General features: G+C 40.5%; 1 protein-coding gene across 3 annotated transcripts in view; it reads right to left on the reverse strand.

The window, feature by feature from the left end:
- The window catches only part of LOC128696025 (carbohydrate sulfotransferase 11), a 51,012-nt gene that overhangs the window by 8,082 nt on the left and 17,496 nt on the right, over positions 1–25,434 (reverse strand). For 2 of the 3 annotated variants that reach the window (XM_070094978.1, XM_070094977.1), the window contains exons 3-6: positions 4,020–4,237; positions 3,614–3,713; positions 2,382–2,507; positions 750–829 (exon numbers count right to left, since the gene is read on the reverse strand). In XM_070094978.1, coding sequence (XP_069951079.1) covers positions 750–829; positions 2,382–2,507; positions 3,614–3,713; positions 4,020–4,237 — 524 coding nt within the window. The remainder of the gene's footprint in view (positions 1–749; positions 830–2,381; positions 2,508–3,613; positions 3,714–4,019; positions 4,238–25,434) is intronic. The other variant, XM_070094979.1, reaches the window with a different exon arrangement.

Consider the following 25,434-nt stretch of genomic DNA (forward strand, 5'->3'; position numbering starts at 1 on the left):
AGGGAACATTTACAAAGGGATTCAGGGAAAGTGGTAAGCTAGATTCGAGTCCTCAAGGTGGGAAGGGCAGTGCTTGCACTCTTGAAAGAGGCGAGGATTTTGGAAGTGGAGGGTTATCTGAAATGTAATGTTACCACAGTTGTGGCAAGACAAGGAGTGAACGACTGTGAATGTGTTTCCTTCTTTGGATTGCCCTACCACAATAATAATTTTTTTTTTTAACAAGTCGGCCGTCTCCCACCGAGGCAGGGTGACCCAAAAAGAAAGAAAATCCCCAAAAAGAAAATACTTTCATCATCATTCAACACTTTCACCTCACACATAATCACTGTTTTTGCAGAGGTGCTCAGAACACAACAGTTTAGAAGCATATACATACGTATAAAGATACACAACATATCCCTCCAAACTGCTAATATCCCAAAACCCCTCCTTTAGAGTGCGGGCATTGTACTTACCATTTCCAGGACTCAAGTCCGGCTATATAAAAATAATAATAATAATACGTAATAATAATGATGAACTGAAAGTTTTTTTTTTTTTTTTCAACAAGTTGGCCATCTCCCACTGAGGCAGAGTGACCCAAAAAGAAAAATACTCTCATCATCATTCAAGACTTTCACCTCACTCATAAATAATCACATAATGAACTGAAAGTATGGTAACTAATTCCTCTCCAAAAAGGTATCAATATTTTCAGCAAAATTATAACCAAACAGGATAATTTAAAATTTTACTTTGGCCTTTACCTGTCTTTTATATCTCGTTCATAATCTTCCAATTTGTCTCGATATGCTGAGAGAACACGCTCAAATGGATGACGAACCACCTAGAAAAAGGTCACAGGAAATGGTGTTAAAAGTTAATGTAACAGAATAGTAGTGTTGCAGTTATGTAGCTGCAAAATTAGTAGAGGGCATGGCTTGTTTCAAACAAATTAATCCCTCTTGACATTATGAAGTGCTACAGCATTTTTCACTCCAAATATAATTTTTTCCAAAGCAACATTTCTTACTATTTCAGCAGTTTTTAGGGCATTTAGTGCATTTTTGTATTTAACAAAACCTCTTTTTTGTCTAGGTTCAGTACTGAACATGTCTCTTGAGTTTATATACTAAAATTGTTCTTTTATATATGTACATACATACAGTGGAACCCCGAGTTTCGGCCATAATTCATTCCAGAAGGCTGTTCGAGTGCCGTTACTGAACGAATTTGTTCCCATAAGGAATAATGTATATTAGATTAGTCCATTTCAGACCCCCAAAAATACACTTACAAAAGCACTTTCAATAATACACTTACATAATTGTTCAAGTTGGGAGGCAGCTGAAACTCAGGGTACCACTGTATAAGTAAAAAGATTACTACAAAACTTAAATATAGTCACTTCCATCTACACTTCAGAATATTATTAAAGAATAATTAAAATATCACCCTGCCTCGGTGGGAGACGGCCGACTCGTTGAAAAAAAAAAAAAAAAAAATATACTGTAATAAGCTTAAACAAATTTATTTAGATAAATTAGACACATGTGCAACTCTTGGGTATCTTTGTTGAGGAAATGTTTCGCCACACAGTGGCTTCATCAGTCCATACAAAGGAGAATCTTGAAGAACAGGAGGAGAATGAGGTAATCAGTCCCTCAGCCTTTAGTCGATGTGGTCAGTCCATCAATCTTGAATAGAATACGGCATAAGTGTGGAGAAGGAGCTTATAAACCGTAGGCAGGAGAGGTGCAGCAGTCGTAGGTGTTGTCACATTTGTTCAATTTATCAACTTGTCAGTTCTCTGAACCATTGATCTACAATTTTGTCAGACACTGCAACTTCTTGGGATCTTAATACTTGGGAATTCTTTGCTTGCCTAACCCTTGGGCATGACCTACTTCCACATTGAACAAATGTGACAACACCTACGACTGCTGCACCTCTCCTGCCTAAGGTTTATAAGCTCCTTCTCCGCACTTATGCCGTATTCTGTTCAAGATTGATGGACTGACCACATCGACTAAAGGCTGAGGGACTGATACCTCATTCTCCTCCTGTTCTTCAAGATTCTCCTTTGTATGGACTGATGAAGCCACTGTGTGGCGAAACGTTTCCTCAATAAAGATACCCATGAGTTGCACATGTGTCTAATTTATCAACTTGACGGTTCTCTGAACCATTGATCTACAAATTTATTTAGGTTCTGCCAGGTACTAGGGCACCAAACTTTAAAAAGAGACAGTGGCAAGGTTTTAAACTTTTGCTTGATTAATTGTAGGCTCATTTGTGAAGGAAATGGCCACTAAGTTATTAAATCTGAAAAAGTTTTCCTCAAATGATAGAAGGAAGAAACTAATAAAATATAATTAAGACTAGTAACTAACACTAACCATAAATTTCAGTGTAGTTGGCATTATACGCTTTAAAAGAGCAGTGGCCAATAGTGGGTATTTTTCCCTTAGTAAAGCATGCTTTCCAGCCATATCCTTTGAGGCTACATCCTGCACTCCTGCCACCTGAGAGAACATCATATGTTATATAATATAATCAAAACTGTCTTGTCATTCAGACTGTACTATAATTGGTCTGTTCTTTTGATGTTAGTGAGATGCTTTGATCCAAGGAACTGGAGCTACCCTCTAATCAAATCTTTTTACCCCTATGAGTTTAGAGCTTCCCCTTAGTATAATAAGTCTCCCATTATCCAGGCACCACATGGCAACTATGGGTTAGTTTCCCATGAATACGTTAATACTGTACTAAGTATGTTCATGTACTGTACTAGTATACATACATTTTTTATCATGTTTTCTATGAACATGCAAATTTTACTCAATTATTAATTTATTATTTATTGAGTACTGTATATGTCATGCACTAAAAATATTTTATAGGTTAATTACTAATACGTACTGCACATGAATACCGTACAGTAATATAAATAAAATATCCAGCCTGTCTCTAGTTTAATATCTTTATTATGCACCCCATACTCATCCTGGGCCAAAGTTAAAATAAGATTACGGAGGAAGAATTCTGTTCCACTTCCCCATGGAGATTCATAATAAATATGCATACAAAATTGTGGAATATGGTATGTTTAAGATGCAAAACTGCTGCTTGCTATTTCAACAACACTTGACATTTTTGGTGGAAAGTTATAGTTGTGCATATAAGCATGTTTGGGATTCACATGTTGAGGAGGATCTAGTGTACCATAAATTGTGTTGCCCTGTAAAAATTTTTTTTACCAAGGCCAACAAAGTACCTACTGTATAAAACATTCTTATGTTTCCTTCCAAGATCCTCTCCCTTCTGCCTCATAATAAATACATGTACTACACTAGCTGTATTTTTTTGAATGTTTTACATTCTTCAATGATCCAAGGATTTGGAGTAGGTTCGATCACATTCTTGGATCAAAACTGATTGCCTCCCTTTCCTCAGGTGCTGTATGATATCTATGTACTTCTCCTGAATACAATTATAATTAAGGTACAGTAAGACTCCTAACTGCATACAAGTATTGCCTATTAGGATGAATTTTCACAGCTTACTGCCTATCACTTATTCAAAGATTTAATCTGTTTCATAAGTTTTTTTATCACTATATTAGGCTTACTTCAAGTAAGGCATGAAGCCAGCTAGTACTTGCTGCTTTTGGAACCTTACACCAAGTGAGGCTATGCTCTTGATCCACAAACATCTGGTGAAATGTTGACCTGCAAGAGATGTACAGTACACTGTTAATTAAATCTCTAAATTTAGTTGAGACTTATCTCATCTGACATGAGTACAAGCATAAAGTATTTAGAACTGTTTTTATATAAAATGCATTATATTTTTCAACAATGACAACAATGTGTTTTCTTTTCATGTAATATGAGAAACATAATTCATTAAGGCCCTTTTATGGGTAACTTGTGATTTATCACTATTTTGAGGGAAAAATGTAATTCACAGTGCAGTCCTAATTCTTTCTCCAACCTTTAAACATGTGTCCTTTCCCCAAATTATCATCATCTCACCTTTTATTCAGCTGCCAAATTCTCTCAAGCTGGGACTGTGAAAGATCGGTCTTGTCCCTAATTATCTCATCCTTAAGCTTGTCTCCTGTGTGCTTCTGGCCCGACCTGAGGAATTTAGCTTTAGTGGAATATGCGCCCCACGCTGTGCAAACCTCCTTGATCCGAGTCTTCCGCTGTTGAAATGCAACTAGCTGGATTTCTTCGCCCTCACGTAAGATCTGTCAACAGGAAAGAGAATTAGTGCAATGATTACTCTATACTATATGACCAATTTACAGGCAGCAGTTACACCGCAGTACATATTTAGAACTGTATCTTTTACACTCACCGTTGCTAGAGTATATTAGCTGTTGCTCTTGGTTGCATAATAATTTGTGTGAGTGTTTAGTGAAAATTTGTTAAAATAATTTGTGTTGAAGTGTATGCTTCATATATGTATCACATATTAAATTAGGACAATAACAGATAAACACCAAATTAAAAATTAAATCACAGGCTAAGCAGTTCCTTATATTGTTTTTCCTAGAATGCTGGATAAAAAGATACAGCACACCATAATCCATATAGCATATGGAAAATACTGGAGTTAGTCCTAAATCTGCACAATGGAATTACTTCCTACCAATCTTAGACTGGGCCGCAGGGGCAATGACCATCGAACAGTCACAAGCCTACTAACAAGGGGTAACATCACAACCCTACTAACAAGGGGCAACATCACAAGCCTACTAACAAGAGGCTACCCCACAAGCCTACTGATACACTACAGAAACTTACTAACTGAATTATTATTATAATCAAGGGGGAAGCGCTAAACCCAGAGGATTATACAGCGCCTGGGGGGGGGGATGTGGAAGGCATTCAGGCTTAATTCGGGGAACTGGAGCACAGATCCAATTCCCTAAATCAAGAGCCCCTCACCAACATCAAGGAACCTTCCTTGAGGGGTTACTAACTGAAGGTTACATTACAAGCCTACTAACTGACGGCTACATACACAACCCTACTAAATGGAGGCAATATCACAAGCTTACTAAAATATTACACAATCCTACAAACAAGATGCTACATCACAAGCCTACTAACAGAATATACAAACCTACTAGCAGGTTAGACAATTATACTAGCAAGAGGCTAAATAACAATAATAAAATAACAAGCCTACTAACATCCTACACGGTCTACTAATAGGCTACAGCACGATCATTCCAATAGGATGCTATAATCCATTTCTCAGAAGCTATATGACCCTTACAGGTTTAGCGCTTCCCTCTGAATAAAATAAAAACAAAAATTCACTGAGTCATCATATGTTACCCATAGACGTAACACAGCGTATACGGAATATAGGAGGCAACCAGGTTCGTGCCAAGGTACAACGGGTCCAGTTCACTGGACCGAGGGCGTTTTACCGACATCAAGGGACATACCCCCCTCGAGGGGATAATAAAACCTAAATTCCGCTAGAAAGGTTCAGTTTTCCTAGCAAAAAGAAAAAAAGCTTGAATTTATTGCCAGCTTTAGCAAAATTGCCTGGGTAGTGGTCCCTTCACGGAGGGGTGTCTTAATATTGAAGGACTGTTTTAAAGAATTGGAACTACTCTTCCCTTTCTCCCCTGGTGAGGGGCTCTTGATCTAGGGAATTGGATGTGCTTCAGTTCCTTGAGTTGAGGCTGAATACCTTCCATCCCCCTCCCCACAAGCGCTGTATAATCCTATGGGTTTAGCGCTCCCCACGATCATAATTCCCTTCCTCCCCCTCAAGGGAGGTTCCTTGACGCTGGTGAGGGGCTCTTGATCTAGGAAATTGGATCTGTGCTCCGGTTCCCTGAATTGAGCCTGAATGTCTTCCATCCCTCCCCTAGATGCGCTGTATAATCCTACGGGTTTAGCGTTCCTCCATGATTATAACAATCTTCCCTTCCTCGAAACCAACTTCATTATTTGCTATTGTCCAGGCGCTTCCCCATGAATATTATCCTACGAGATGGGTGTGTAGTAATAATAACTGGCCTAATTAGCAGTAATGGTTGTTGGTAATAATGGTGGTGGTAAGGGTATCAACAACGGCTACTTTATTCACTAGCAGGAACAAAGTTGCTCGCCCACTGGAATAAGAAGCTACGTTTGGGTTTGGAATATGTCAAGATGTGAAAACTGGTCAGTCTGAATAGATGAACTGTATAAAAAACGTTGAGAGGTCAGTTATACTGGATACGCCTCGAGGTCTGTCTCAGCACCCTACTACCAGTGTTCTCGGCGTCTCTGGTTCCAGTTTGTGGGCAACACCTGCAATCAATTGATGCTCCGGTTTCCTAATCTGATGGGCTCTGTTAGGGCATATATACACGGAGAGGTGTATCCGTGTATATATACACTAAGAGTTAGCTTTAATTTTTATTTAAGGAATTATGCTGCAGTACATGACACAATGGGTTTAGCTTTGTATTGGGAAAATAATAACTAGGGATTAGAGTATTACTGATGTTAGGGTTCATATGACGTGTAGCCTTCATGTGGGTTCATAATGCAGATAAACCGGTAAGTAAATTACAGTTATGTAGTTTGCTGTGTGATAAGCAAACGGGGGATTGAGCCTTCATACTTCCTTGCACTTAATGACCCACACAAATTTAGCGCTTCACATAAATACAATTTTAAAGGAATGCACAAGTAGTAAACAGTCCTCCTAAAACTTATGTCGACTGCCCATACCGTAACGCCAATAAAAGCGATTAAAAAACTAAACTTTCAAACGTGACCAGAAAAACGGGGATACGCCGAGCAGCATTCAAGTAATCACTATTTTATTCTAGTATCAACGTTACACATCCGACTGTCTTCAGGCAGTGAAATACAGACGTTGCTTAGACTCCCGAAACCTTCCTATGGTGTAGAAATATACTTGGACGAATTTTATTGTGGCTAGCTGGTCCAGTGGCTAACGCGTCGGTCTGGAGTTTTGAGACTGATCGCGGGATCAAACCCCACCCGTGGTATGGTTGCTTAGACTGGCTGCAAACAGAGGGATGTTGCAGAACAGTAATAAAGACTAGTTTCTCACAGATGTGCTCTATGGTTGGCGCTGTATAAAACACATTCGATTTTTACCTCTTTCTTGTGATATAAGATGACCCATCTTGATCTTGATCCGAGTAATAAGAGCTGCCTTACCCTTAGAATCAAACCTGATTACTTTCTATTCATCAGGCCTGATGGCTAAAACTCTCGCATCACACGGCGAGTGTCTGGGTTCGATTCCAAGCCAGGGTAGAAACATTGGGTGTGCTTCTTTACACCTGTTTATGTTCACCCATTAGTAAAATGGGTACCTGGGAGTTAGTCGGCTGGTGTGGGTCGCATCCTGGGACAGTGACCTAACTTGCTCGAAATGCTCAGCATAACAAGGGGCTTTCCATATAGTAGTATATTATTGATGTCAGCTAGGCCTGTACACCATGTACATGTACTTGTAGAAATAAAGATATTATTATTATGTTCGTATACGCATTTAGCGCCTCAATAAATATAAAATATGTTCCCAGGTCCCCGGGCAAGGGCGCATGCAATGCAATGCCCGCAGGGGGGCGGCCAGGAGGAACCTGGCACCACCCCCGCATCCTCAACCAGCAGGTGGAAGCACCGTTACCTTACCCAACACGCAACATAGGCGAGATCCCCAGATAACATTGTTGTAATGGAAGAATACATTAACAGTATCAAGCTCTAAAATACGAAGCCAGCACGAAGTGGCGCAGGTGACATGGGGATGTTTAGATGCACGGAAAAGTAATAAAATGAAATTTTCTCCCTAATCTTTGAATGCTCGTAAGAGTGTACTGATTTTCTGCAAGTAAATAATTCTTTCTCCCTAATCTTTATTCCCCGTGTCTCCGGATGCGCACGAAATCTATATATTTAGGTATCTCTGAAGGGATACTTTTAAGTTGGTGCCTGATTTTTTCCTGTCCAAGGTTTTTGTTTATAACTTGAGAACGCCTCATCCCATATACTTCAGTTTCTGTGTTGGATGTACTGTAATTAGGGAAAGATTTCCGAAACTATTACATGCGCAGGTCAGTGTTATGTAGATCCCAGTGAAAATAAGTCACACTGACTTTATTGACTCATCCTAATAATAATCTGTGCTCAAAAAAAAATAGTAAAAACTACATGTACTATACCCACAGTCTAAAAACAGATTTACTTATTATTTACTCTCTCAGTTTCGGGTTTCCGTGGACTAACCTGATAAGCATTTTCTGATCGGCTTCAAACTTTCAGTACTGATGTAACCTAAAAGACGGTTGCGATTGTTACTGGGTGTGTAGGTGACAGCTTGCCAAATGGATTTTAAAATAGTTCGTTATTTTCTGTAAATATCTTAATACACCTCATCTGAACGATTTCAGTCATTAATGGCTAGTGCATTTTATGAAAAGGACGATACTCTGTAAGTTATAGGATGTACAGGAGAAAATTTACCAGTTTAGAAAGTGAAAAAAAAAAAACTTGGAATCGTTGGATTCCATGTGATCACTTTTTTTTCAGACTTCACTATTAACATCGGTGTAGTTTATTCAGTGGAAGGTTTGTCTGTTATTAGGCTGTGTATGCCTCAATTTGCCAATTTTACTAAAACTGTGATACTGATCGTCTTCATTTTATGAAAAGGATAATACGACGCACGTCTAAGCTGTGTAGTTGGTAATTTACCAATTTATTAACATGTTAACGTTGGTTTCTGTGTGATAACTTGAGGAGAATGCCTCTTCTGGCCATCTTCAAACTTCTCTCATTGCAGTGTTTTGCTCAACAGAAGGTTAGCATTGTTACTGCGAGGTTGTGCAAGTTCCAACTTGCCATTATTATTATTATTATTAAACAAACTGTGATATTGCTTTCCATTCCCAAACTGGAGAACGCCTCTTCTGATTGACATACCTCCTAATTTACTAACATTGTTAATATACTTGGAAATGATAGTTTCAATGCGATAACTGGAGAAAGTTTCTTCTGGTTGGATTTAACTTAAAACATTAGTATGCCTTACTTAGAGAAGATTAAATTTTTTAGTGGTCTTTGTATCTTGCAATTTTCTAATTTAATTAATATTTTTTTAGGAGTATCATTCTCATCTTGGCCACGTAAAAATACATATATATATATATATACATATACACAAATATACATCCGTACATGCTTACATATGCATGTATACATATGCGAAAATATACAATCGTACATTCTTACATATGCACAGCCTGGTTGATCAGCTGATCCACCATGAGGCCTGGTCTCAGATCGGGCCGCGGGGGCGTTGACCCCCGAAACCCTCTCCAGGTAAACTCCAGGTAAACATGTACACACCTACATGACCACATTGCACACTTACATAAGCACAAACAAAAATATTTTTTTATTTTACTGTACAATTTTATGACCGCCCTGAGTTTATGGAACACGGGGATTCGTTCTCTGGTCGCAGAGCAACCGAATCACATATAGCATTACACTCACGGGAAAGCACTAAGCTCGTAGGGGTCATACAGCGCCTTGAGAATAAGGATTATTATTGTTATAATCAAAAAGAAGCGCTAAGCCACAAGGGCTATGCAGCTTGAGAATAAGGGGTACTCGAGTTTAACTCAAGGAAGGGAAGATAGTCAGTTCCTTGGATCAAGTGCCGTTCATCGTCTTTTATGTATCTCCCTTGAAGGGACGAAATCGATAAAAAACGAACAATCGAATGATACCATTTTCTTGTATACCAGCCATGTCTAGTACCCTCAGGGCGTCCAGGAAGCCTGTGGCTTGTCCAAGGTCACTAATTTTTGACTGACGAGATTTTTTTTTTAAAGTGGATTTTAAACTGTAGCAGTTTTGACAGCTTTGACGTATAAACTGTTTGTCATTGTTTTCTGGAAGAATGTCCTAATATATTTGTGTATAAAGCTGAATTACCAATGCAAAAGTTTTACATATAAAGAATTTGCATTGTTGCATCTTACACAAACTATACAGCAGTGACACTATATAATTATTTAATCAGTATTATTATTATTCAATACACAACCTTTGATATACCTTTGAAGAGTTTCGAGAGTTTCATTACTCTCGGAGCCCGGCCATGGGCCAGGCTCGTCTGGTGCTTGCCTGGTGCTTGCTGCTGCTGTCAACCTAGTTGATCTATTGAAGATACACTAACCCGCTGGAGACGACGACGTTTCGGTCCGACCATTGACAAAGTATATCTAGTCGGACGAAAGCGTCGTAGTTGATCGGGTTATTTGTGTATGGCACCTGGTGAAGATACTTGTCCAGTTTCCTCTTGAAGGCTTCTACACTTGTTCCAGCCGTGTTTCTGATATCTTTTGGTAAGATGTTAAAGAGTCTGGGACCCCGGATGTTGATACAGTGTTCCCTTATTGTCCCCACCGCACCCTTGCTCTTCACTGGGTTTATTTTGCACTTCCTCCAGTATCTCTCACTCCAGTATGTTGTTATGGTAGTGTGCAGATTTGGGACCATTCCACTGAGCACTTTTCAGGTGTATATTATCATGTATCTCTATTCCGCTTCACTGAATACATGTTCAAGACTTGAAGGCGTTCCCAGTAATGTAGGTGCTTTACTATCTCAGTTTGAGCCGTAAACGATCTCTGTATTTGTTCCAGCTCTGATATTTCTCCTGCTTTGAACGGGGTCGTCAGCACTGATTAATATTCTAAATGAGGGAACACTAGCGATTTGAAGAGTGTCACCATTGGCATTATTTCCCTTGTTTTGAAAGTTCTCAATACCTACCCCGTCATCCTCCTAGCTGTCGTGATCTTTGTCTTGTTATGGTCACAAGCCAAAATAATCCAAAAATAACCCAACAAACCCATTATATGTGTATTTCCACTCATAGGATATACTGTATAGTGTATTTCTCTCAGCACAAATATGCTGAGAGATTGAGGTATTCTTGTTTGAGGTAAACAGGTTACCCTGCAGCCTTAAACCCCATTTACAACAATCTCCACGGGGGATTTTTATGGTTTATCTATAAAATAGGAATTAAACTCAGTGCGTATACATTAATATATACACGGTGTGTGGAAATTTATTTGGTCCCTAAAGTTCCACAGGACCGATCCGACATGGCCGTAATGGAACGGCTGAGCTGGGTGGCCCTTATACCCCACCCAAAACAAAGCATTCTCTAGTTGGCGTGGATTGTTGGTAAGCTTATTTATTTTATAGATTTACCCTTCAGGGAAGGAGTAGGTAGTTTTACTGGTAGTACACTAATATTAGGATCATTGGGGCAACTGTAGATAATAATAATGTAGACCTAAGACCTTAACATAGGTAGCAATAGGCCGATAATGTAGGCAAACACTAGGATAAGTTAGCTAGGGAGAACTGGCAGCCCTAGTTTGAACGAAGAGACGAGGGTCTGGAAGAGAGACCAGCTCGTTCTTCTTAAGACAGACACCAACTGGACAAGACATGCCGTGATCAGCAAACGGCGCCCCCCACGTGTCTTCACATTTGAGACCTAGGGAAATCTGGTAGAGGCACCTCGATGTACCGTAGATGACCTCCTCTGTCAGGCCCATACAGTAAGACAAGACCTCCACTTTATCTCGTAGATTTCTGGCCAGTGTCTGGGGAGAATTGTGAGTGAGTTTGATCTGTGGGCCTGTGTTGTAGCTGGCAGTGCATGCCCAGTAAGTACCAGTGTCTCAAGGCAGTCTGGAAGCTAGTGTCCGTGTCTGCATAGTTATACTAGGGGATACATACCCTCCTGGATATAGGAATTTCTGAGGTGCAGGCAGGACACTAATAACAATTGAATATTGCAGGAATTAAGGCTCCCGGTTGCACGTGGTTTCTGAGGGAAAGTCCAGAGGGGCTAAGGCTAAGCTTAGGGAAGTTGAAGATCAGGATATATGCTGCAACACCAAGTAAGTTAGCCCTTTATACGTGCATGCAGGCGAGTTTCTTGCAACATCAATCATTTGTGAAAATCTGTCCTATAAGCCACTTGTGAGGCTGAGGTACCCACCTCAGAGCTCGGTGTCAACAGAGTTTGCTAGGGTAGGCGACTCACTTCGAGGCAGTCCACACAAATTTTCACACGGTGTATACATGCTGTAAGGTGTGCAGAGGACCAGTGTGGATAGCAAGGTAAAGGAAGAATCGCACCAGGATGCTTTATATGTACTCGTCTGGCGATGTTAGATGTGTCCAAGCTAGATAACAGTCGCCTCTTGGCATTATCCTCTGTTTTCCTCTTTGATTAATTAATCGTCGTTGTTCCAAGCCATGATATAAAAGTGTTGAAGGTTGCTATGGTTCAATTTTTTTTTTCACAGTGCAACAGAGCCACAGGACTCACTTAATATTGCCCCACTTCTTGATAAATTATTGCTGGGCGGAACTAAATTTAGCGTGACAATTCAAAAGTTCTCACTTACACACCCCACCACATAACCCATCGCCTCCCACCACTTCACTCTTGACGGAATATTTAAGGTCTTACTTCGTTGTTACTACAGACTTCATAAAGCTCCTCCGTTCCTTTGAGGTATACAGGGGCATATATAAATACACACAGTAGTAGCGACCAGCGAAGAGGCGGGGGCAGGAGCTGTAACTCGTCCCCTGTAACCACAAATAGGCGAATACACACACAATATATATATATTGTGTGTGTGTATTCACCTATTTGTGGTTACAGGGGTCGAGTTACAGCTCCTGGCCCCGCTTCTTGTCGAACACTGAAAACGTAACACTTAAACCAGGTTAACGATTTTGGGTAACGAAAGGTTCCTGCTGCTGCATTTTTTTGTATTATACGTAAAAGACATACATATCCATGGCTTCATGGATATATGGATATAGTCCACTGATGCAACCTGTCTTAAATTAAAACATTTAGTTCCGTAATTATCGTTCATTGATTTCTACTCTAACTAACCTTATTTGAGGAAACGATCGTTGCCGAATAAGTCAAATCGGCAAGTTCTATAATGCACGTTATACTACGTGAGTTCCTTGATATCAAAGTAAATCCATGTATCATTTACTGAAAGCGTTCATTGATTATCCCTGAAACACATCATTTCAAATGTATCCTATTCTATACCTGGAGTTTACCTGGAGAGAGTTTCGGGGGTCAAAGCCCCCGCGGCCCGGTCTGTGACCAGGCCTCCTGGTGGATCAGCGCCTGATCAACCAGGCTGTTGCTGCTGGCTGCACGCAAACCAACGTACGAGCCACAGCCCGGCTGATCAGGAACTGACTTTAGGTGCTTGTCCAGTGCCAGCTTGAAGACTGCCAGGGGTCTGTTGGTAATCCCCCTTATGTGTGCTGGGAGGCAGTTGAACAGTCTCGGGCCCCTGACACTTATTGTATGGTCTCTTAACGTGCTAGTGACACCCCTGCTTTTCATTGGGGGGATGGTGCATCGTCTGCCAAGTCTTTTGCTTTCGTAGTGAGTGATTTTCGTGTGCAAGTTCGGTACTAGTCCCTCTAGGATTTTCCAGGTGTATATAATCATGTATCTCTCCCTCCTGCGTTCCAGGGAATACAGGTTTAGAAACCTCAAGCGCTCCCAGTAATTGAGGTGTTTTATCTCCGTTATGCGCGCCGTGAAAGTTCTCTGTACATTTTCTAGGTCGGCAATTTCACCTGCCTTGAAAGGTGCTGTTAGAGTGCAGCAATATTCCAGCCTAGATAGAACAAGTGACCTGAAGAGTGTCATCATGGGCTTGGCCTCCCTAGTTTTGAAGGTTCTCATTATCCATCCTGTCATTTTTCTAGCAGATGGGTGTCATCCGCAAAGGAAGACACGGTGCTGTGGCTGACATCCTTGTCTATGTCGGATATGAGGATGAGGAACAAAATGGGAGCTAGTACTGTGCCTTGTGGAACAGAGCTTTTCACCGTAGCTGCCTCGGACTTTACTCTGTTGACGACTACTCTCTGTGTTCTGTTAGTGAGGAAATTATAGATCCATCGACCGACTTTTCCTGTTATTCCTTTAGCGCGCATTTTGTGCGCTATTACGCCATGGTCACACTTGTCGAAGGCTTTTGCATATAACACAGTGGGAACAAAAGCTAGCTATGTTTCCCTTGACACATACCTTCATACAGGATGAGTTGCATTTATTAAAAACGGAATGTGTCAGCCAGAGCTGAGAATAATAGCTGTACCGCGATGAGAATACCGTTAGATACTATTTCACTATGGGATCGGTATTATTTATAACTATGGCGAAGCGCTAAACCAGTAAGGTCCATAAAGCGCTTGAGAGTGAAAGGTAATCTGAACCCTTCGAGAGAAGTGCATTAACACCGCTGAAAGACGCTTGATCCAATGAAATAGGGCCACTCTCTTTTGCTTACCTCTCCAGGCGCTGTTATGAGCTTTCCGGGTTTTAATAAGCGCTTCCCCGTAATTATTATATAATTATTGCCCCTCTCGAAGTGTATAGGTTTTGTAGTTCAACAACTTCAAAGACTACATTCATCAGATCTAGAGTCAATATTACGTTGAAATAAAGCAGGAGGTGGAGGGAGAGAAACACGTTTTCCAGCAAGATGAGAAACATTTATTGCACTTCACCCTCACACATTCTGGTTTTTGCCTTTCCCTAACCTTTGTGGTTATACAACTTCGCTTCTAATGTGTGAGCTCGCGCACATATTATCTGTCTACTTTTTCATACGAAACACAGTCCATCATTTGCGGTAGTCGCTGTGTCGGTGCAACGAATTTCCCAGAGACAGGACGAAACACACAGTTGGCATAACGGCAGCTGTCAGTTCAGTGACCTCGGTCACAGGCGGTACAAAGTAAAGTGGGTCAGAGTTCGTTAACACCCGTAAAACGAATGCTTGGGGAAGAGGGTCCTTGGTGGGGAGAAAGCAGACACTTGACAGATAAAGAAAAAAAAGGTTCTTATCGGTCACTTGTTCCTGAAGACGAAGATGCTCTCCTTTACGATTTTGAAAGTGATGCAGGTGAAGAGGGTAATGTACTGCTCTCGTTTTCTGCTTATATCTGCCTGTCTGTCACTGTGTGCCTGTCTGTTACTGTCTGCATGTCTGTCACTGTGTGCCTGTCTGTTACTGTCTGCATGTCTGTCAGTGTCTGCATGCCTACGTCGTCTGTGTGTCTGTACTTGTATCTGCGTGTGCTTGTTAGTGTATATAAATTACCGTTGCTTTGTCTATTGATGCATATTTGCGTCTGTGTATCTGTCTTTTTGATTACCTTTTATAGCCCTTGTGGTTTAGCGCTTCTTTTTGATTATAATAATAATAATAATTTGTTTACCTTTTTCATCTGCTTTCCTGTCTTTGTCCTGAGTGTATGTTTGCAGTTTATTATTTCCGATTTAGAACTAAAATATGAAAAAAAAAATCTAGAGATAATTAATATTAAGAAAATCAGAAGGAAGAAACACCGGCGAACAAAAGGCTTATTAGAATCAACATTTTCAGTATAATACTAAAAAAGTAGAAGCTAAAATGTAGTAGGTAAATATATAAAGTTAAAAGTGGAGAGGGCAGTGCCCATGGGATTTTGTGAACCAATTTTGTGAGTCGATTAAAAATAGAGGCAGGGCCAGGAGCTTTAGCTTGACTCATACCACCACCCACTACCGCCATTATTACTTCCAAACTCATCATAACTATCCCATCATCACCACTACCATCATCCCAAAAACACCACCATCATCAGCAGCATCCCAAAACCATCACCACCACTCCCACTACTACTATATCATCACTCCGAACACCACAACAACCACCACCACCACACCCACTACCATCATCACTCCCACCACCACTACAAACACTCCACCTCCCCGCCCCCCACCACCACCACCACGTGGAAAATCCGGTTACTCAGACAGGTTGTGAGCAAGGTAACAGGCTCCCCTTCCTCACCACTTCCCTCATCAAATTTCTCTCCCCACTTTTTTCCTCAGTTCCCTAGTAATAGTAACTTCAGCTCTGATAGAAACTGATGAACCCTTAATGGAATGCTTGATAATATCCTCATTGCCCTAGAGGTATACCAGCTCGTATTACGTGTGACAGATTTCAACACTTTGCATGAAACCCATTCTGCGTGGTGGAACGTGACCGGGGAAACAGTAAGCCTTGTTCCAACTGTATTATCTATCATACAGAATGGGGTAGCAGCACACTAGTGATGCATCCAATTTTGCTAAATTTAAAAACAAAATTCTCAACTCTTCCCTGTTAAATCTTCATTACGTATTTCTTCCCCTCCCCACCCCCTACTCTTAATCTCAACCCCTTCCCCTACCCCCTCCCTTACCCTGTCACCTTCCCCACCTACGTTTTGCCAGAGGGAGATCTTCCATTCTTAAATGACAAACTTCAGAGACTTTTCTAGTGACTGTTATGGTGGCTTGCTTGGTACACTAGTGTGCTATCACTGTCACAGTCAATAATTGAAGTGCATGTTCTCTTCAGATAATACGATATGCACGGGGAAGCACTAAACCCCTTAGGATCATATAGAGCCTGGGAAATAGGAGGGATAATCTGGTATAATTAGATGAAGGGAAGGGTAGCTCCAATTCCTTGGATCAAGAGTTCTTGGCCAGTTTCAAGTCATGCCCGGGATGCCCGGGCATGACTTGACTTTCCTAGATGCCCGGGAAGCCTGCTTGACTGTCAGTCCTGCCATCTGTTATATTTTTCTCTTTCGTTTGGTCATTTTATCATAACTTCGATTTTCGTTGTGTAATGTTCTGTATCATACTAAACGTTTCTCTTGACCACGAAAGTTAAATAACTAAACTAGCGTGCCTTTCTCACTAATATCAGATGCATGATCGAGCCTACACCACTCATGCTGAATGACCCACATGTTTTTAGAGCTTAACATGAAGCATAATAATGCCTTGCCCACCAACAACGCATCACCTCTTCTCTCATTCAAGTACTATGCAGCCACCTCAAGGTCGAACCTACCGGAGATGTGCGGAAAAAGCTAGTGTAGTCCCAATATTCCAAACAAACAAAGAAAAAAAAAAGAGACAAATAGGCGGCACTGAATTACAGGTCAGTGTCACTAACATGCATAGTATGTAAGGCTATGGAGAAGATTACCAGAATAGTGGAGCACCTGGAAAGGAGAGGATTCATAAACAACACCCAGGAAGGTTTCCGTGATAGTAAATCCTGTTTCACGAATCTGCTGAAGTTCTATGATAAGGTAACAAAAGTTCGGCAGAAAAGAGAGGAATGGGTTGACTATATAGTTTTTGGATTGCAAGAAGGCATTCGAAACAGTACCCCACAAGAGACTGATTGATACAAGATAAGATAAGATAAGATTTCGTTCGGATTTTTAACCCCGGAGGGTTAGCCACCCAGGATAACCCAAGAAAGTCAGTGCGTCATCGAGGACTGTCTAACTTATTTCCATTGGGGTCCTTAATCTTGTCCCCCAGGATGCGACCCACACCAGTCGACTAACACCCAGGTACCTATTTGCTGCTAGGTGAACAGGACAACAGGTGTAAGGAAACGTGTCGAAATGTTTCCACCCGCCGGGAATCGAACCCGGGCCCTCCGTGTGTGAAGCGGGAGCTTTAGCCACCAGGCAGGAATTACAGGAAAAGCACTACAACAGATCAAGGAATACTTAATGAGGGAAGCAACTAGTTATTGTCAGGTAGGTGTCTGGAGAAAGTCGTTTTCCTGAACGAATCTGCCTGGACTCTTACTCATTTCTGTAACACTGCAAGCTCCTGATAGTGTTGATTGCAGCACGAAAAGCCTAGAGCTATCATTAAACTTCCCTTGTGGTTATTTTGCATCATATATATATATATATATATATATATATATATATATATATATATATATATATATATATATATATATATATATATATATATATATATATATATATATATATATAATCTTCAGATTAAATATTGTTATGCAAGTGATGCTAAGGTTGCCGCTTGAAAATAAATCACCAGATTAAAAGCTGTTAGAATACAGAGCGAGTCATTCAGGAAGGAGGTGAGGAAGAGCAGAAGTTTTCTTCGGGTTATTAACCCCGGAGGAATATTAACAGGATAACTCTAGAAAGTCAAGCAGTGTTACGTATGTCCGCTGGGGTCGTTCTGTCCTCTTCCCCAGTGTTGGACTATTGTGGGTGGCATCCTGAGAATGGGTAGTAGACCTTTAAATAATCAGGATTTGGCTTTCAAATGAGCTAAGGAAAGATAATAGCTCTTGGCTTGTAAACTGAACTGTGTAAAAAAAAAGTGCAGTTGTCAATAATACAGAGTGAAAGGAGGTTAGCCTTAATGTTATAATAGTGTTGGGTAATGACAGTGATATGATTTGTGAATTAAACAGTGTAATCTGTGACCTTACCTGTTCGGTTATTATTACCTCGGATTATTATTATTATAATCAAAAAGAAGCGCTAAGCCACAAGGGCTATACAGCTTATTACCTCGGAGATACCTCTAAGCGGTTGATTTTTTATTCCTTGACAGTTTTCGCTTATAAACTTGAGAACGCCTCATGCCATTAGTTGCATGAACAGAAAGGTTCATGCAACTAATGGTATGTGCATGTGCTCTCTGCTTCATCTTATGTAAACTATTCTGTTTCGTTTTACGTGAAGTTCCTTAAAAAAAAGCCTCTTTTGCTCGGTCTCAAATCTCAACACTAGGGTATCCTATCAAGAAGAAGGTTGGAATTATCGAAAGTGTAGGTGCCAAATTGTCATTTTTGTTTTTAAAATGATGTTGCATTTTTCAATGAAATATTTTGTATGTTTCATTGGAATGGCCTCAATTCCTATTGGATGGTGCACCGCACCATCTGAGAAGGATAATATCCAATAGGTGCAACTTTGCCAATATATGAACGTAGTTAAAAAAAAAAAACTGAATCGTTGGATTCCGTGCGATAACTGGAAAATGTCTCTCTTGGTCAACCTCAAAGCTTTTCGTGCTGCTGTGTTTTGCTCAATGAAAGTTCGAATTTTCATGACACAAAGTGGTTATACCTATGACCATAATTTTTAAAGGGGTGGACCGGTAAGCAAGCGGAAGGCCTCGGTCAGATGACCAAAAGCTCTAACGGCGGGTCATCATCTAAGACCCGCGTCAGGAAACACTTGTGCTGTTTTCTGACGACCCTTACCTAACCTTCCATGAGATGCCTTTACAAGCTTAGTGTCGATTATTAATGAAAAGTGTAATGTACTTTGTAAATGTACCAAGTTTTTTAAATATTTAGGCATCATACATAGTCTGAAACTTTTACAATAGTTTTATGTAGCATATTAAGCAGAATTTAACTTAGGATAATCCAATAAAGTCAATGTGACTTATGTACACTGGGGCCCTAGATACCTATAGCGTTTACTCTTAAATATCACCAGTGCCTTCTCGTTCATTCATATAAGCGCTTCTAGTTTTAGTAATTTGCATGACACTAATATCCTTGCATATATACGCGTACTCAGCGCGCATATATATATATCCGTGGCTTGAATATATATAAATACTATACTGATTTACATGCTACGATGAGTTTTAGTAGTTTTTCCTAAATTATTTATATGCACAACCTTTACTCATTAATCACGAGTATAAACCTTAAATACGAAAGGCTACAAGCTTCAAAAATTTGAGAAGAAAAAAATAACCATATGAGCTTGTGAAATTCCCAGGAAGCAGACCGTATACAATGGTCACGTTTTAGTATTAATTAAATATTAAACAACAGTTTGCCAAGATACTAAATACACAATAAAAATTAGGATGGTAAAATTAAAAACAACTAAATATAGCTATAATTAGCAATTTATGGCGGCAAAATAATGGTGCCCTTGCATAGATGCACACGTAAATTGCAGAAAAAAATTATAACATGAATAAGGGAAACAATAAATATTATTATATTCACACATTAAAAAAAACAATGGTTATAAATGACCATAATTTTTAAAGGGGTGGACCGGTAAGCCAGCGGAAGGCCTCGGTCAGATGACCAAAAGCTCCAAAGGCGGGTCATCATCTGACTAAGACCCGCGTCAGGAAACATTTGTCCTGTTTCCTGACGAACCTTACCTAACCTATTATATTCACAGGGAAGCATTAAACTTGTAGGTGTAATACGGCACCTGTAAATTTTATTGGTCTATCGAAAATGGTAAAATACTCCTGTCAATCACTGGTAAGATCCTTGAGACAATAATCTCAAGACAAATGACAGCTTTTTGACTACCACTCACTACTTTGTGATCGTCAATATGGCTTCAGGAAAGGTTACTCTGCTGCTGATCTGTTGTTAAACCTCTCCACTAAGTGGCACCAGTCACTGGATGAATCCAAAGTCAGCTGTGTGGTAGCACTGGACATTGCTGGTGCTTTCGACCGGGTGTGGCACCAGGGCCTCGTAGCAAAACTTCAAGCACTGGGAACTGCAGGCTCTACGCTATGTTTCCTCAGTGATTACCTTCATGGTAGATTTCTAAGTGTAGTTCTCAATGGAACGGAATCAGCAAGACATCCTATTGGGGCAAGTGTTCCACAAGGAAGCGTGCTGGGACCATTGTTATGGAATGTCTACTTCAACGACCTTCTTCATCTCATCCCAGAATCACATGCATATGCAGACGACTGTACACTGACATTCACTTACCCAAGAGAAGAAATGCCAGCTGCTCTAAGCTACATCAATCACCAGCTAAGAGCTATATCAGCTTGGGGAAATAGATGGCAAGTAACATTTGCACCTGAGAAAACGCAAATGATGATCGTCTCTAGGCACCATGATGGCAATGCTGGTGCAGTAGTAAGGATGAACGGGAGGGTGTTGGCACCTGGAGAAGAAGTTGATATCCTTAGGGTGAAATTTGACTCCAAACTAACCATGAAGAACCATGTTGTAAATCTAGCAAACAAGGCAGCCAGGAAGCTTACAGCACTTCGCCGTATCTCGCATCTGCTTGACAGTAGGGGTTGCAAGATTCTGTACGAGACACAAGTACGCTCACACCTTGAGTATGCTCCACTTTCTTGGTTTGCCTGCCCTCCTCTCATCTGCGACTGCTTGACAGAGTGGAGAACAGAGCAAGACGTCTCATCTCTCGCCTGGACCCATCCTGGATAGATCTGTCATTTCAGCAGAGCCTTCAACACAGGAGGGATGTGGGTGGCCTTACTGTTATGTATAAGGCCAATATTGTCAAAGTACCACACTTGGATCCACTTTGAGGACAGCGTGAAACAAGCTTTTATGCCACAAGACGGGCAGAAAGCAGCAACTTCACTCTGGCTGTACCCTTCTCCAGAGCATCACTCCATCTGAGATCATATATATCCAGGATGACTCGAGTATGGAACACATTCGTACAGCATAATGAATATTATTATTATTATTATTATTATTATTATTATTATTATCAAAAAGAAGCGCTAAGCCACAAGGGCTATACAGCGCTGCACAGCATAATGATGTCAACGAGATAACGCCAGTTGATCAAATGAAAATGCTGGCCCACAGATGGCTCCAACTTCATCCTGTTCCCTACTTGTATGTCTCATAACAATAAAAATGCTTTCAAATGAGCTGATGTAGGTAACAGCTCTTAGCTTGTCAATAAAGTTAGGAATCCTTAACCTGTAAATAGCTTGTCAATAAAATTAGGGATCCTTAACCTTGTCAAACCCTGTGTATTAATATTATAATCAAAAAGAAGCGCTAAGCCACAAGGGCTAAACCCTGTGTAAAAAAAAAAAAAAAAAAAAAAGGAAAAAAAAAAAAAACGCACTAGGAGAGTAGTGAAGCGCGCTCTACACATCAATTTCAATGTATTCGTCTCTAACCTATACAGTTGGAAGTCATCACGGTTGATTAGTGGTTAAAATCTCTCCTAAACTCAGATCATTATATATTGTGTCATGAATATTACTCCCACTTCCTGGCTCTGTAACTCCTTTTCGTCACTAGCTTCCATCTGTATCTCCTTGTCCCCGATCCCTGCTTTCTAAAGAATCTATTTCTGGCTTCCCTATCAAATCCTCTAAGTATCTTGTTCGTTATTATCATGTTTTCCCCGATTCTTTTTTTCTCCAAGATCGTCAGGTTCAGTTCTCTTAGCCTTTCCTCATATATCAGCTCTCTCGGCTCCGGGGCCCGTCTTGATGTGAATCTCTGGACTTTAGTTTTTGCGACAAACTTATTTGGTGTGGTCTCCAAGGTGCATATTCCAGAACATTTCTGACACGCGTAGATTATTTAATTTTAATAATTCTTTGTGAAACTTTCTGAAAGTCGATTAAGGTTTTCTGTGCTTGAATAGCTGCTGATGATATTCTGTTGTAATGCATACCTTAGGAGATATGGCTGTTAATATGCTAAACCAGAGGTCCTTCTTGCTACATAGCCGAGCTTGTTACTGTGAAGTGGTCAGCTAATATTACCATGTGACTCATAGTTATAAAGAGAGTTTATGCAATATTCATGAAACCAATATATAATCAAATATTTTATAATTTTATTTGAGTAAAATTTAAGTCGAAGGGTTTACATACATAGCAAGAAAGTATATAATCAACATGGTGTCAGTTATGTAAATTTGTATATTATGTATACTTTGGTGGCCCGGTGGCTAAAGCTCCCGCTTCACACACGGAGGGTTCGATTCCCGGCGGGTGGAAACATTTCGACGCGTTTCCTTACACCTGTTGTCCTGTTCACCTAGCAGCAAATATGTACCTGGGTGTTAGTCAACTGGTGTGGGTCGCATCCTGGGGGACAAGATTGAGGACCCCAATGGAAATAAGTTAGACAGTCCTCGATGACGCACCGACTTTCTTGGGTTATCCTGGGTGGCTAACCCTCCGGGGTTAAAAATCCAAACGAAATCTTATCTTACTTTACAGACAAGAGAAAAAAATATAAAGCAGCTTCGTAGATTCTCAGTCCATCATAGCCTGGTATTCGATGAATGCAGTAAAAACCAAAAGCGAATATACATCGAGCTGTAAGAATTGACTGAATAACGCTTGCTTGATGCACAGGAATTCATACGAGCACTTGACGAGATGAAAAGGTGCCAATTTGGTCGTGTATGAAGACAATCTCCAGAAATGTCGTAGCCTTGAGGCTGTCTTGATAACGGTTTCCGATATAGTAGCCCAAAGCTCAGGTAGCTTTTGCATCTCGGGAATGTTTGCCAAGCTTATTCTACCCTTCAACACATTACACGAGTATCACAGGCATTCACAGCACAGAACGAAGCAGTCAGTCTTCCAGAATCACCCGGTGCTAGGGTTGCAACCCGAAGTCGGGGATGCCTCCAATGAATCAAAATTTAAAAAAAGGGGGAAAAAAAACATCGTGAACATATGACTTTCGATACCAACGACGCAACCCTGATTCCTATTTTACCATCATCTCTGCTACTCAATGCCCACTCCGTGTGAGCAGGAAAAGTAGGATACATCTTGCACCATCGTACATACCGGACAGAAGACGTTACGAAAGATGTGCTGTGCATCCACCACAGGACGTTTGCAAAGATTGTAGCTAACTGCTACACCACTAGAGCTGAGAAAGACACGCAGGACCCTCACTATATGGGTGCCTCCACCATAGGGCTATAAACGGCGCCTCACTTTCATCCAAGACAAGCTGGGCCCTCACCATAGGCCTGTAAACTGTATCCCACTTGTACAAACACCAACACTCCATAGGGAGCCAAGGATGGGTCACCATCTGGAAAAGACCTATATATCAGAACAGTGTTCCTGACGTATCAGCAGGAACATGTTCAAGCACCTGACATCACTGGACCCAATCTTGCGCAGGTCACTTATTTTCCTTACCCTATATATTCAGTGTTTCTGTTCTCCGTACTGAATTAAAAAATCACCAGTGGGCAAAACGTCTATATAAATTGTGTACAATACCGATAGGAATATTAATTAGACACTTGCAACATCTGGGTATCTTTGTAGACGTTTCATCATCCATTGGCTATTATTTATTTTCTAGTGTTCAGATTATGTCGAACTGATAAAGCCACTGGATGGTGAAACGTCTACAGAGCAAAGATACCCTGATGCTATACATGTGTTTAAGTCATCGTCTCCTAATTGTCCTAAATGTTGCATTTCTGCCTTTTTTCCACATGTTAGACAAATATGAATGAGAAATGAATTTGAGAAGGACGTCCCTAACATGAACATGTTAGGATTATTATTATTATAATCAAAGGGGAAGCGCTAAACCCGGAGGATTATACAGCGCCTGGGGGGGATGTGGAAGGTATTCAGGCTTAATTTGGGGAACTGGAGCACAGATCCAATTCCCTAAATCAAGAGCCCCTCACCAACATCAAGGAACCTTCCTTGAGGGGGACATGTTAGGAGCACTGCAGTATATCTATGCTGCAGTGCTCCTATATTTTAATGTTATTTAAAAAATCTTAATTGATAGTTTTGTTCCTATTATATGATCAGTTTTGTACCAATCGAATAACTTATTCTGCTCCCATGGGATGACCAGTTTTGTACCAATAGTGTGGCCAGTTTTATTACAATGGCATGACAAGTTTTGTTCCAATTGATATGGCCAGTTTTGTTACAAAATTGGTCATATCACTTATTATTATTACAGAGAAGCTCTAAATATGTATTGGCCATATAACGCCTAGGGAACGGGAGGCAATTAGGTTTGATCCAAGAAAGGGAATGGTAGCGCTAATTCCTTGGATCAGGAGGCCCCTCATTAGCACCAAGGCACCTTGAAGGCTAAAATATGTAAAAATAAATACAAATTTGATGTCTATATATGAATAAAAAACTTTTTGACCCCGTACTCTCAATAATTATAATAACGAAAGCCAAGGAAATGATATAGCAAAGAACTGGGTTGGCAACAGAGTTGTCGATGAGTGGAGCAAACTTACGCAGCGTTATGGAAGCGAGAACTTTGGTAGCTTTAAAAACAGGTAGGATTAAGTACATGCGTGTGCGTTGGACCTGTCTAGGATGGACCAGTAGGCCTGCTGCAATACCCTTTTAAGTTCTCATGTTCTTTTCTTTTTACAAGGTAAGAGCTAAGTTGCATGACTTATCCTGATATCAAGTATTCAAGTGCTGAATCCGGCTGCAGCCTAGTTTGCATGATGCAGTGATTGCAGCCAGTGAAGGACCGTTCTTTGGTTATTATCAAGTAAAACTGGTTTACCCTGGCACACACACGTGTGCCTTCTGCTTAGGAGTCAAGGAGGATACTGTATTGTTACATTCATGAGAAAAAACTAAAACTCTAAGGTCATACAGAACCTGGGGAATGGGAGGTAATCAGGGCAGATCCAAGGAAGG

Source organism: Cherax quadricarinatus, chromosome 48 (assembly GCF_038502225.1).
Source record: "Cherax quadricarinatus isolate ZL_2023a chromosome 48, ASM3850222v1, whole genome shotgun sequence".
NCBI lineage: Eukaryota > Metazoa > Arthropoda > Malacostraca > Decapoda > Parastacidae > Cherax > Cherax quadricarinatus.